Source organism: Dichotomopilus funicola (assembly GCF_033296635.1).
Source record: "Dichotomopilus funicola strain CBS 141.50 unplaced genomic scaffold C8A04scaffold_16, whole genome shotgun sequence".
NCBI lineage: Eukaryota > Fungi > Ascomycota > Sordariomycetes > Sordariales > Chaetomiaceae > Dichotomopilus > Dichotomopilus funicola.
Window position 1 is genome coordinate 49,113 of NW_026944037.1, and position 12,947 is coordinate 62,059.

At 58.3% G+C, this 12,947-nt stretch overlaps 2 protein-coding genes across 2 annotated transcripts; both read left to right on the forward strand.

The window, feature by feature from the left end:
- Positions 1 to 1,120: 1,120 nt before the first annotated feature.
- C8A04DRAFT_26814 (uncharacterized protein) lies at positions 1,121 to 1,984 on the forward strand (the record flags this gene model as incomplete). The annotated part of the gene is made up of 1 exon (XM_062780057.1): positions 1,121 to 1,984. The coding sequence occupies one exon, from the start codon at positions 1,121 to 1,123 to the stop codon at positions 1,982 to 1,984; it is 864 nt and encodes a 287-aa protein (XP_062638680.1).
- A 1,441-nt stretch (positions 1,985 to 3,425) lies between these two features.
- On the forward strand, positions 3,426 to 12,947 carry C8A04DRAFT_26815 (uncharacterized protein; the record flags this gene model as incomplete). The annotated part of the gene is made up of 4 exons (XM_062780058.1): positions 3,426 to 3,656; positions 3,789 to 3,903; positions 5,725 to 6,957; positions 7,018 to 12,947. The coding sequence occupies 4 exons, from the start codon at positions 3,426 to 3,428 to the stop codon at positions 12,945 to 12,947; spliced, it is 7,509 nt and encodes a 2,502-aa protein (XP_062638681.1).

Sequence of the window (12,947 nt, forward strand, 5' to 3'; positions counted from 1 at the left end):
AGAATTGTGAAAAAGCCGTTACAAAAATTTGGTGCCGATGGAGATGAAAGCGCCATCCACAGTAACATCGAGAAGCACGAGTTGCACGATGATGTGAGTCGGAAAGACGGCGGCCGAACTAAATGCACGAAATGCTCCACGATGGCGTCCATGATGTGCAGGTCCGCGACCCGCCGCTGCGCAAAGCATTGGTGGGTGGCGTCGGATGAACCGGTTCGACTCGCCGAGCAAGCACCGCCTCCTGCGTCACGTTTTTTTCATTCTTTTCTTTTGCTTGCCGCAAACAATTCCACAGCGCGGTCGGCCGGCCGCCGGGTATGTGAGATCGACAAAACTGTTGGCATCGGGCAACGGGGACAACCGGCAACGCTGGAAAAATTTCAACTTTGGATGAAACAAAACCCAAAAAATACTGAACAATTTGAGACAATGCTGGAAGCTCGCATAGAAGCACAGGAGGGGACCGAAAGGCGGATGTTCCATTGGTGGTGAAGTTGGCGCTCTGTGGCTCTTCACGACCACGCGACGGCTCCATTCTGCCCTGGCGGCCCCATCCCGGCCAGGACCCCCGGGATACGAGCCCCGAAGTGGTTCCCCTTGCTCCCGCGGTCCCCACCCCCTAACGATCCTTGTCAACCCCCTCCTGTCCGCATTTCTCAGGCCGTTCCACGCAAGCTGCAAACATGAACGGCTTTTCGCCCAAACCCATTCTTTCCCTCAAACACGACTTCAAGAAAACCATTTCACAACGGCCACTCGTTTCCCTCCTGTACTTCCCTGCCTTCGCTCCCTAGTCATTTTCGAGATTTGTGTTTGATATCTCACACTTCTTTTCCGAACACCTCGTTCGCCGTTGGTTTGATCAACCTCCCGCAATTTCAGCGTGAGTTGTTTCGACCCACTCTGGTCACACGGACAAATCTTTCATTTCGCCGTGTTCTGGGCTGCGTGTTTTCGAACTAGTGTAGTCGCCATCCGTCCGAAACTCAGCTCGGGCTGGGCGATCCTCGAAACCAGCGGACGCCTTTGAACAAACTGCTGAAGGGAGAAACTGCCGGCTTTGGTTTCTTTCACGAGAACACTTTCACCACACCCTGTTTCGCATCAAAGCCCACCAAACATGCACTTCAACAAGGCGCTTAGGCTGCTCGTCGTGAGCCTCTCCGCGATGTCCGTCGCGGAGGCCACCTTTGCGGGCGCCGGCGTTGCCGGTAGCGGCGCGAAGGGATTGCAACGGAGACAGCTTCCTGGCAACGTGGGCGGCGCAGACAACGCAGATAACGCAGACAACGCTGGCGGGGCTGCGAATACTGGCGACGCTACCGCCACATCGTCCGATCCGCCGCCGGAGGAGACATCGACACCCCCGCCGGAGCAAACTACGACCTCGGACCCTGAGTCGACCTCGACGACTTCCTCGTCATCATCAAAAGAAGATCCTCCTCCGACCACCACATCGAGCTCTCAGACGTCGACACAAAGCCAGACTTCATCCAAGCCGACATCCACCAGCTCCGAGCAAGAGACCACCCGTTCATCATCGAGTCAGCCACCCAAGACCACATCGAGCTCATCCTCCCACCGAGAGCCCACAACCTACGTCATCACCCACATCGTCACGAGCACCCGTGGTGATGGCTCCCCGGTAACCTACACGAGCGAGACCAAGACGACAGAAACCCCGGGCCTCGCGGATGGCGAAAGCGGGCAGGAATCCGGCATGCCCACGCAAACCCGCAACACGGTTATCGGTGTCGTGGTCGGCGTGGGTGGTGCCATCATCCTGGCCGGTCTGGCGCTGGTGGCCTGGCGCATTTGGGGTCGCAAGAAGCACCAGGAGGAGAACGATGGCCTGATGGACTATGGTAGTCACATCGAGAGCAAGCCCGACACTAGCGGTTCCACGGCTGGCCGCACCCCGTTCCAGAGCACCCTTGAGAGTTATCACGCGCCGACGCAGGTTAACTCAGCGGCCAATTTCTAAACGGGCTGGCTTGGTCTGTCCTGCTCTTTGTTAGCTGGCGGAATGGAAAGGAGGGAAGAAAAAATAAAGACCGGTTGCTCTTCTTTCAGTTACCGGTTCACCCGGTTTGCCTCATTTGTCAACAACTTCGATTTTGATTTCATTCATCTCACTGGGAGCGCCGCACCGGAGTTATTTCTGTTTCTTTTTCTCTCAGATAAACAGAGGAGGGGAGGAGGGTTCCTGCATCCGTCCAGGCGTCATTTCGGCATCTGGAAGAGAGCATAATGGGACCTTGTTCAGCATCGCGTCACCACCACAACCGTGCCGGGCCGATGGAATCTCAACGTCACGTGGGAGGAGGAGGAAGAAGAGGGAGGAAGAAAGCCAGGCTGGTTGGTTTAGGGGAGGGGTATCCGATCATGATTTGATAAGGCTCCCCGAGATCACGAAAGAAAGCGGCAAAGACGAAAAGAAGATGGGTGAAAGCTGCAACCTTTTTATTCCCTTTTACGTTGTTTGTTAGGCGGATGGATGGATGGATGGATGGATGGAGAGACACTTTTCCCTCGACGGGAACCCGGCACGGGCACGCGAACCAGACGATCAAGCCTTTCACCGACATTCCCTCACACCGTTTTTTTTTCTCTTCTTCCATTTTCTTAAGGCATGTTTCGATGGCTTGTTTCATTCACGGCCGAATCTGATTTGGTAGATCCCCTATGATAGCTGCACAAAATACCTTGCGCGCGTTGTGTGTAAGACCTTTTAATATACAACCCCATACATACGCCATACGTTCAAGAAACAGCTCGGTTCCCTTCGCGAACTTCCGTCCGCCGCGAGCCGGAGCGCCGCCGATGGGACCTGCGTTAGTTATGTTATGTGATGCGCGTTATGCGATGTACTATGCACATATTACGAAATCCATGAGCCCTGTGTCTTGAGCTCTGGACTTGTCAACCCGTGTAAATATTTAGGTACCATCTCCCTCCGTTTAGATCCTCAGATTCTCAGAATCTTAGACGGCCCAAATAGATTGGACCATCGCCGTGTCTCTGTGGTCACGTGTGTTGGAGAACGCGGAACACAGACGAACCACCCCTTTTTGGCAACGGTTGAGCACGGCCGTCTCAAGACGGTTTCATCCACGGCTTGAGCGCGGCTGAGTGGTGACTGGCCGTGCTGGCGTCGTTTAGACTTTTGGTGGCCATTGGCGTCGGGATCTAAGAGTCCCGGCGAACGAATGCAAGTTGTTTAAGGATATGTGGTATGTGGGCGAGAATTGATTTTCACAGTTGGAGGTGACAGCTTTCTTGATACACTACTTTTCACAATATATCTACCCGTGGCAGTTTCTTACCTATTCGTCCTCGACGGATGATACGATAAGATACAAATACAGCACGGGCAATAGAGCCTCACGCATCCCTTAATTACTGGGCAGGGCCCCTCCGCGACGATGCAAATCCAATCCTTGTCCCTCCTTGCGGTGTGTCCTGCTCTTGTCATCGCCTCGATAGACAAGAACGGGAGAGTCGGCCGCAGCGAATTCGGCATGAGCATGATCCTACCTCGACAACAGACGACAAACTTACAGGCCTTCTCGGGCGCCCTTGGTGGTGCCGCCGCGCCGGCTATCTTGAGCTCAGGGGACCCGGAGCGACCATTCGAAGTTGATGGTGATACCTTTGTAAGTCCCCCCCAGCTAGCCTAACTCCATGACACCAGATTCTAGCAGCTGGTGTCTTTTTTTGCCCTTTTGTTCTCCCTAGAGGGCCGAAAGAAAGCGTTTGCTAACGAGTGGTGTGCTGAGCACGGTTAGAGAGACTTTGACACTGCTGCGAATCGGGCGTGCGATAACCAGAAGAACAATTGTGCCGATATGGCCAATAACGGGACTGGGGATTTCAAGGTCGGCGATTGTGACCGGCAAACCGGTGAGTTGTGGCAGACCTGTCTAGCAGCAGCAGACCAGCAAGAACCATCAAGGAATGGACGGGACTGACGAACGGCCTGGAACTGTTTGGGGGAAAGCAGAGCAGTGCAAGAGTACAGCATCTTCGGCGAGCGCGAAAGCCTTCTCGGCCCCCATGGTGGTGAGCTCGGATGCGTCCTTCGACTACTTTTGCGACATTTGATGCAAGGTTCCGTCCTTTAGGCCCGGAAACGGACGACAGTTGAAACCGTCGGGAATGCGGCTTCTGTCTGGCTTGTCTGGCCAACAGTGTTGTTTGTGGTGGATTCTAATGCGCACTGGATGGCGCTGGAGGAACCTTGGAATCGCCAATCAAGTCTGCTTGCCAGCAAGACCTTTTTTCACTCGGGCACCAGTCAGGCATCGTGACGGCCGGTGAGATCCACCCGCTCTGAGGCGATGGACAGTGAGTTGGCGGGCTGACAGTGTTGTTGTTTCGTGTTGGTGTTCGTCCGCCTTGGTTGGGCTGTCGTTGCTCGCCTAGGCGCGTCGCGATTTGGTCATTTGAACAGTCGGGTCAGATGTTGTGAAGTTTGCCCTTCGTCATCGACTCGATGAGTGTCTGACATAGAACATATGACGCGGGAAGAGACGAAACATTGTTGGTTGTTGTCGGGAACAGGCGCAAAATGTCCGCTTGGCGATTGAGATGAATGCGTGGAGGGGTTTTTTTTTTATCTTCTCTTTTAACTTTCTTGAGGATGACACTGCCAGCATATTCCTTGACGTGCCTCATGTGCCCGTGCGATGTGAGCTGTTCGTGCAGCAAGCCATTCGTGGCCCCTGCCTCGCCTGCTTCCGTTTCCGCCTTCAGGGGAGCCCCCACAGGGGTTCGAAGCCATGCACGGCTGTCGTGGCTCCTTCCCGTTGTCCAACGTCGTGCTTGGGAACGGCCCAAAGCACACAATACTAACGGTAACTGAAGAGATGCATTTGGTTCCCCCCCCAAGACCAGGCGATAGCCGCCGCTCCTCGGTTCGATTGAGCTTCCCGGTGATGCAATTGTTGCGAGTGACCTTGATCTGGGGGCGAATCTCAATGGTTCGTCCAATTCCCGATCAGTCTAGCAGGTACCTGCCATCCGCCAAATCAGAGGAGATGACCGAATAAAGCATGTGGACCAGACAGGGAAGTGCTTGATTAAACGGAGCTCGTCCGGCCAGAAAAATTACTGCTCGCCGACCCACGAGTCCACGACTCCTCCGCCTCCCCCGTACCGTTTAATTCGGCCATCCTCCCGTCGCGTTTCCCTTTGTGCGTGGCGTCGGCTTCGAGTTCTCCCCAGTTTCCCTACCACCCCCGGCAACAACAGCGGACGCGCTTCAATGTGCCTCAAAGTCGCTAACCGTCGGTTTTATGTCTTCTTGTCGCTCCTTTAATTGTACCAAAAACCGTAACATAGGTCCATTTTAATTTATGCCCCCTCCCTTATTTCGATTCGACCAGCACACCGACTTTGCCGCTCTAGAAAACGCGTCGCGTACCGGTTCGCTCGACAACACCGCCGCCCTCGGCTGTGGACCCAATAACCGGGCTGTGGATTCCGGGGTGACGAGACATTTCCGCTGTATTGTGTGGAGTTTTGGGAGTCAAAGAGATTCAGTGCAGACTCGTCTGCTCTGATCTCGTTCTTGGTGAGCCAGGCTCCCATAGGTGGTTGTGCTACGCCGCCCACAGGTTCAGCGGCGCCCAACCACGGCTAAGCTGACGTGCACTTTTTTTTCAAGATCCGTAAAAACGTCACCCACAACGCCGCCGCCGCAAACACCCCCTCGTGCACCAGCACAAGAAAGACACAAAGGGGCCTGGGACCCATACTCATCACCGGCTGCCTCATCACCTGCGCTCTCCAGCGCATCAACCGCCGACGGCGAGGCGTCCCCCGAACTCCCGCCTCTCCCTGCGCCAAGATTACCCGATCGCGTCCTGGGGCTGTTGAGGACACCGCCAGATAGCCGCCCAGAGTCGGACGACGACGCCGCCACACAATTTGGCGCGAACCAGTGGGGCTCGCCCTATCCGCCACATCTCCGGAACCAGAGTTCGAGCAGCCAGAGCCAGAGCAGCGAAGCGTCTGAAGACTCGCCCATCCATCGCCTGGAGCTTCCGACACCCTTTCTACGGCCGGCGCCACCCCTACAAGACGCTGAACCGGAGTCACGCCTGCCGGATATCAGCGCTGCGGCAGCCGTCCTCGCGAACCGGGCACGGCGTGTTGCCCACGGTATTACGGAAGGTTGGATCCGCCAGCATACCGCCGGCGGCACCGACGAGCAGGAAAAGCGTCACTGGTTCAGCGACGGGGACAGCGAGAACTCTTCACTGAGCGACTCCTTCTCCGGCGGCGAGGAAGCTGCTTGGCTGGGCGACGACAGCGTGCGAACACCCAAGGCAAGCCGGAAGAAGAACGAAGGTCGAAGCCGGCAGACTTCGCGGGGTGCACTAAGCAAGCAGACTAGCATCGAGACGCTCAGACAGTCGCACTTGAGCGAGTCGACCATCACTTCACCTCCCGCCAAGATGGCTTCTTCAGACGACCTCCCGACGCCAGACAGCGTCAAGGAATTTGTCCCCACCACAAAGCAAATTGAGAATCCTGGCACACCGACGACCATTGACCGTAATGGAGCACCAAACGGTATCGCAAAAGGCCCCCATGCTGGGCCTAACACCTCGACACCAGTTCGAATCAAGAGGTCGTCGACCTCGTCAACACCAAGATTCAAGAAGAAGGTGCCTTGGAAGGGCAAGAACATCCTCGTACTTCTCCCTCGAGATGATAACCGTGGCCAGCCGGGTGAAAGCCCCATGCCCCTGTCAGAGGCCAATGTTTCTGGCATGCTTCGGAGTTGGCAGCAGCTAGGTTACGACATCAGTGGTTTTGACCTCTATGAGCCCATAATCGAGCTGGACACAAATGAACAATCACAAAGTAGGGGTGCTTGGCCAGACCCTGAGGATCTAGTGAAGGAACGGAGGCAGGGCGATTGGAAAGTGCTTCTTCCAGATTTGAACGGTATGTGTCGTTGAGCCGGAATATGCAGCTCTTTTTCTAGACACTAACGGTGTTTTGTAGCATGGAAGCGATACGTTGAGGAGCTCAACGAGGCGAAACTCCGGGCGCTTGGTGTCTCGTTCGGAGATGAGGAGCCCCCACTGCCGTCGATTTCTCCTGCGTCAGCAAACAGTAGACAGCCATCGAGCGCAGCGCAATACCCGCCGCTTCCGTTCTCGCCACCGATTCCGACCTCGTCGGCGGGAAGCAATCAGGCGGTTGTTGGGTTCCCCTTCCCTGGCCAGTTCGTAACGTCCGCCTCCCAGAGCCCTGGTATTCCGGCCGGCGCTTCGCCGGGGCCGTTCGGTAAATACAACCCCCGCGCATCGATCTCGGTCTCCTCGCCTCTCGCCTGGTCTCCGCAAATGATGTTGCAGCATGGGCATCGTGGTGGCTCTCCCTCACTCGCTAACCTGGGCGCCATCATGTCCCCGACCTCACCTTTCTCTCCTGACGGGATCCCTGGCCATGTGGCACATCAACGCCACCAATCGCTCCAGTACCCTTCGCTGCCTCACCAATTCCAGCCACCAGTCAGGGCCTCGCCCCGTCTGCAGGAACTGCGCGAGGTTGACGAAGAAACTGCCGCTGTGGAGGTACCACCGACCAAGCCGGAGCAGGGCTTTGTTAGCCACAACCCCAGTGACAGTCTGCAAAGGGAGATCGACGAGGCCGAGTACCATCTGGAGGAGCAAATGCGGTCGCAACTGGACAATGACCAGGACTACAGCCCACACAACGACAATGGCCAGCCGGAGGCCGGTGCTGGAGGTGCTACTGCTGGTGAACGGTTGCCCGAGTTTAACTCCCAATCTCACCGGTTTGCTGGTGATGCGGATGGTCTGGTCTTGCACCATCCCCGGCCGCACAGTCGTGGGCATTCGTTGTCTCAAAAGTACTTTACCGAGGACGATGCCTCCAACAAGAATGGCTTCAAGCCGACGCTGCAGCAGATTGCCCAACCAGCCGAGGAGGACGAAATCGAGACGAACCCGAGCAACCTTGGCACGCCGGTACAGGCTTTGGAGTTTCCCAAGCTTGCCGCCCACCAACGCGCGTTCTCGAACGGCAGCAACCCGTGGCTTGGTAGTGATTCGGGTGGCTCTGCTAAGGGAGGGCACAAGGCCCGTCCGAGCCAGGGCAGCGTGTCGTCCTTCTCGAAACTCAATGTGGAGGCCCCAGAGTTCAAGTTCAACCCTACAAGCACTTTCAACCCTGGCGCGTTTAGCTTTTCGAGCAACACGTTCCAACCATCAGCCTTCAACGCGGGCGTGAACCCTGTCGGCCCGGCCCAGTTGGTCCCTTCGACCGTGACAAGCACTTCCAAAATCAACGCGAACGCGCCGGTCTTCTCACCCGGCCAGAGCGAGTTCAGCTTCTCAGCTTCCGGTCCCAAGTTCCGCCCAGATGCTCCCTCTTTCACGCCTCAGTCGATGCCTACCTCTGTCGCGAGCCCCGTCATGTCGGGTGCGGACACTGGCAGCAACCGAAACAGCATTTTCGGCACTATTGACCTCAGCAGCGCGGACCACGGCAAGTTCGGAAAGAAGTCGACGAAGCCGGCAGCGGTGGTCGTCCCGCCCGTGAATGAGCCGTCACCCGCGCTGAACGGCGCGCAGTACGATGCTGAAGGCCGCCCGCTAGTGGACGAATCCCGCATCAAGAGGGCCCGGGCGAACGTCGGGGATGGCGACGGCGTTCCACTCTTTGCCGACCCCCACGAGGAAGAGACGCTTGTTCTCCCCTCCCACACCGAATCGTCCGTTCAAGACGACGGTATACCTGCGGAGGAAAAGTCGTTTGACGACTCCAATCTGGGTACGGGTGATATGACCATGTCATCGACCATGGTTTCGGAGACCACGGATACCAAGGCCACTGTCAGCCCCTCAGAGCCGTCTGTGGATCACGCCACGCTTACCTGGGCGCCGTTTGAGTTCAACAATAACTCGGAGGCCCAGGCGTTCAATGAAGCGAAGCCGTTTGAGTCCGATGAGCGGTTCAAGCCTGGGCATAAGAAATCCTTGTCTGCTACTGCGAACGCGTTCGTCCCTGGTGCCGCGACGTGGGTCAACACCCACCTCCAGGAAGCCGACGCTACGCCTCCTGTTGCGGATGATCTTGCCGATAAACCGGTTGAGCGGTCAGTCACTCCCGAGGCTGGTTTTGTCGCTGAGCTAGAGGCTCCAGCGCCAATCGAGAAGGGTCTCGAGTCCGCCGCCGAAGAAGACGAAGAGTCGGTGGAATCTGTTGGAACCCCAGTGGAGAGCGAACGTACCCCATCGGCTCCTCCTGTCGCCGAGCTCGCGGCCACCACGCCGTCACCGGTCGCTTCTCCGTCGCCCGCTCATGCAAAGGGCCTTTCTGCTTCGCGATATGCCCAGCAGCCCCCTTTGTCTCCGCCTGTGAAGCGGTCTGGCCTCGCGGCCTCGCGCTTCGCTGCTCCCCCGTCGCCTATGGAGGAGACCGAGCCTGCGCCTGTTGAGCGCGCGGTCTCGCCTTTGTCTGATCACGAGGAGCCTGTCGTCTCGCACGTCGAGCCCGATCACGAGGAGCCTGAACACCTTGTCTCGCATGCCGAGCCGCCGACCGGCAACGTGGCTGTCGATGCAGACGCCGGGCCGTCCATGGCTGATATCGACGAGGTTATGCGCCTTATGAACGAGGATCCGGACATGGGCGTCAACAGGACCTACGATGAGGAGCATGAGGTTCAATGGGGCGAGTCCAGTCCCACTCGGCCGTCCCCGCTGGTCGTTGGAGATAGCTCGCCTACTCGCCTGCTCCCTCCCAGCTACGCCCGTAGTGACGCGCCCAGCCCGAGCCAAGCCGACTACGACCACCAGCCGGCTACGGATCTGGAGGATCCTTTCGTCGACCCCTCCCGCAGCGGGCAGTCTGTTGAAGGCGCTGTTCGCCACCTCAACGTCGGGGAGAGCCTCCCCGCTAGTGACTGGGAAGGCATGTTCAGCGAGTCAGAGCAGACCAAGCTCGAATCGCGCGTGGCTTTCTTCGATGGTCGTGTCAACGAACTGGTCGGCGGGTTGCTTGCTGCCCGTCTCGGCCCTCTTGAGCGCACCCTGGACAGCATCAATCTTTCTTTGTTGAAGAGGACTGCGTCCAACCGCCGGGACCAAGGTGGTAGCGTATCGGCTGAAGTCCGGGAAAGCGACGCGGACGATGAGGACGATGAGGTCACTGCCCCGCCGCGCTCTATGAGCCCTCGCCGGGATCGTAGGCTGGATCAGATCCGGGCCGCCGTGCTTGACGCGTTTGCTACGCAGCGCCGTAACCAGCCGACCGAAGCGCGTTCTCTGGATGCCACACCCGCTGACAGCAGCCCCTTGGTTCTGAAGGCGCTTGAGGAGATGAAGGAGCACTTTGCTCGTCCGGCCGAGCCAGCGTTCGCTGCCAGTGATATTAAGAGTATCGTCGAGGAGGTCGTGGAACACCGGGTGCCGCTTCCGCCGTCGACCACAGACAAGGACAAGCAGCTGGGCGCGCTCCAGGCTCGTGTTGCTGAGCTCGAACAACAACTTCGCGCTGAGCAAACGAAGGTGGAGACTGAATCCGCTACCAGGCGGGCGGCCGAAGACCGGGCTGCGGAAGCGGATCGCGAACTTCACGCTACTGTGGCCAAGTTTGACGCTGAAGTGGTGAACAAGAATGCCCTGATCCAGGTCGTCAACGACATGCAGGATCGGATCCAGGCTGCTGAGGATCATGCTGAAGACCAGGTCGAAGGACGTAGAGCTGCTGAAGACCGGTTGTCTGAGGTCCAGCGCCTCCTTCGGATATCATCTGAAGAGGAGACGCGGCTTAGGGAGCTTGTTGATGACAAGGACCAGAAGATCCACGCCGCCGAGACTGTCCACACCGAACACGTCATGCGCCTCAACGTTCTGGAAGCCAGTCAGGCCAGTGCGAGCCAGCTGCAGAGTGAAGCGCAAAATCGCGTCAACGCTCTCGAGGCCGAGGCCCGTGAAGCGCGCAAGGAGACCGCGCATTGGCGGTCCGAGACGGATCGCATTGTCACCATCATCCAGCGGCGCGACCGGGATCTTGCGCAGGCCCTGGATGAGAACAAGGCCATGCACAAGCTCATCGATACCCTGGGCACCCAGCTGCAGGAGAACGAACGCATGCGCGACACGCTGCGCTCCAAGTTCATCTCGATCCAGGAAGAGATGGGCCAGGCGGCGAAGCAGATCACCGAGGAGAGCTCTCGCCGCGTGAAGAAGGAGCAGGCGTTGCTTGCGCGGCAAGAGGTTCTCGAGGCGAGGTTGCAGGCCGAGGCCAGGACCCGCGAGCGTATCGAGACGGAGCTGGAGCGGCTGGAGATGGGAGAACGCCAGGGTATGCGGGCTGTCTCGGAGTGTAAGAGACTCGAGGGTCTGCTCGCTGAACTGCGCACCGAGAACCACACCTTGCACCAGAACTCGCTTCGCTACCAGGCTGAGTTCCAGGAGGCCCGGGAGTCAGGCGCTCGGGAGGTCCAGCGCACCCGCGACGCGATGCAGGCTGAGGTGGAGGAGGCTAACCACCAGGTCAACGTTGCGCGGGAGGAGCTCGAGGACGAGATGTCGAAGCTCAGGGCTCAGCTTGACCAAGTTAAGTTGGATGCGGACACTGCCAAGGCTCGTCACGAAATGCTTCTTGAAGAGGCGCAGAACTCGAAGCAGGCTGGGCACGAAGAGCTGGTCCGCAAGCACCAAAACGAGGTCGAGGACCTGCAGGCGCGCTACGAACGCCAGCTCAACAACACGACTGAGGATGCCCAGAGGGCCGAGCAGAACCTGCTGGAGCGCCTCAGCATCTCGACGTCCAAGTCCGAGTACCTGCAAGACAAGGTCGCGCATCTGGAAGACAAGCTCGAGATTGCGAAGGAGGCTGCCCGAGCTGCCGCCTTGGCTGCGAAGTCCGTCGTCCCCGGCCCCGAGCCGGCCGCGACGTCGACCCAGCCCAGGCCTGCGGCTTCTGGTGGCGCCTCTCGCTCGCTCGACCTGCCCGAGAAGATCTCGCCGCAAGCTCTGCGGGAGTCCATCATGGTCCTGCAGGAGCAGCTGCAAGAGCGCGAGCACCGGATCGAGGACCTCGAGTCCAAACTGTCTAAGCTGGATCCTGATGCGGAGACCAAGATCTCCAAGCGCGATGACGAAATCATCTGGCTGCGCGAGCTGCTTGCCGTTCGCCATTCAGACCTCCAGGACATTATCGGTGCCCTCGGTCGGGATGACTACGACAAGAACGCCGTCAAGGACGCTGCGATCCGCCTCAAAGCCAATCTCCAGATGGAGGAGCAAGAGCGTGAGCGAGCGATGAACGGCGGGTCGGCTATCAGCCTGCCCAACATCGCGGCCACCATCCAGGCCGCCACGCCCCGCGTCGCCCAGGCCGTCGGACCCTTTGCTGCGGCCTGGGGTAACTGGCGCAAGAACCGAGACCTCAGCAGCGTTCTGTCGTCCCCTGCCCCACGAAACTCTACCCCTTCCAAGGTTAGCCGTACCCCTAGTAGCCTCCTCGGCAACAACAACACCAACAACCCCATGACTCCCCCATCCTCACACATGCGCCAGACTCCAACCGTCGCCGCCGTCCAGGCCAGACAATACCAGCAACAACCACAACAGCTGCAGCAGCAGCAACAACAACCCTCAGCCTTCTCCAACACCGGCCGTCGCTTCACAGCCCAAGACCTCGCCAACCGGCCTCGTCCCCCTCCCTTGTCAGCCTCCCCTTCGCTTTCCGATAAAGCCAGGGGTAAAGCCCCCGCGACAATGGCGACAATGACGGCCGCCGCGATGGCAGCAGCAGCAGAGCAGCAGCCGGAGACACCCCCGCAGAGGCGGCTGGCTGACCCGGTCACGCCACCTATGATGCGCTCGAGCGCGTATGATGATGATGCACAGGCTGCTGAGGAGTTTGATGATACGGGGTTTTTTGAGGATTGA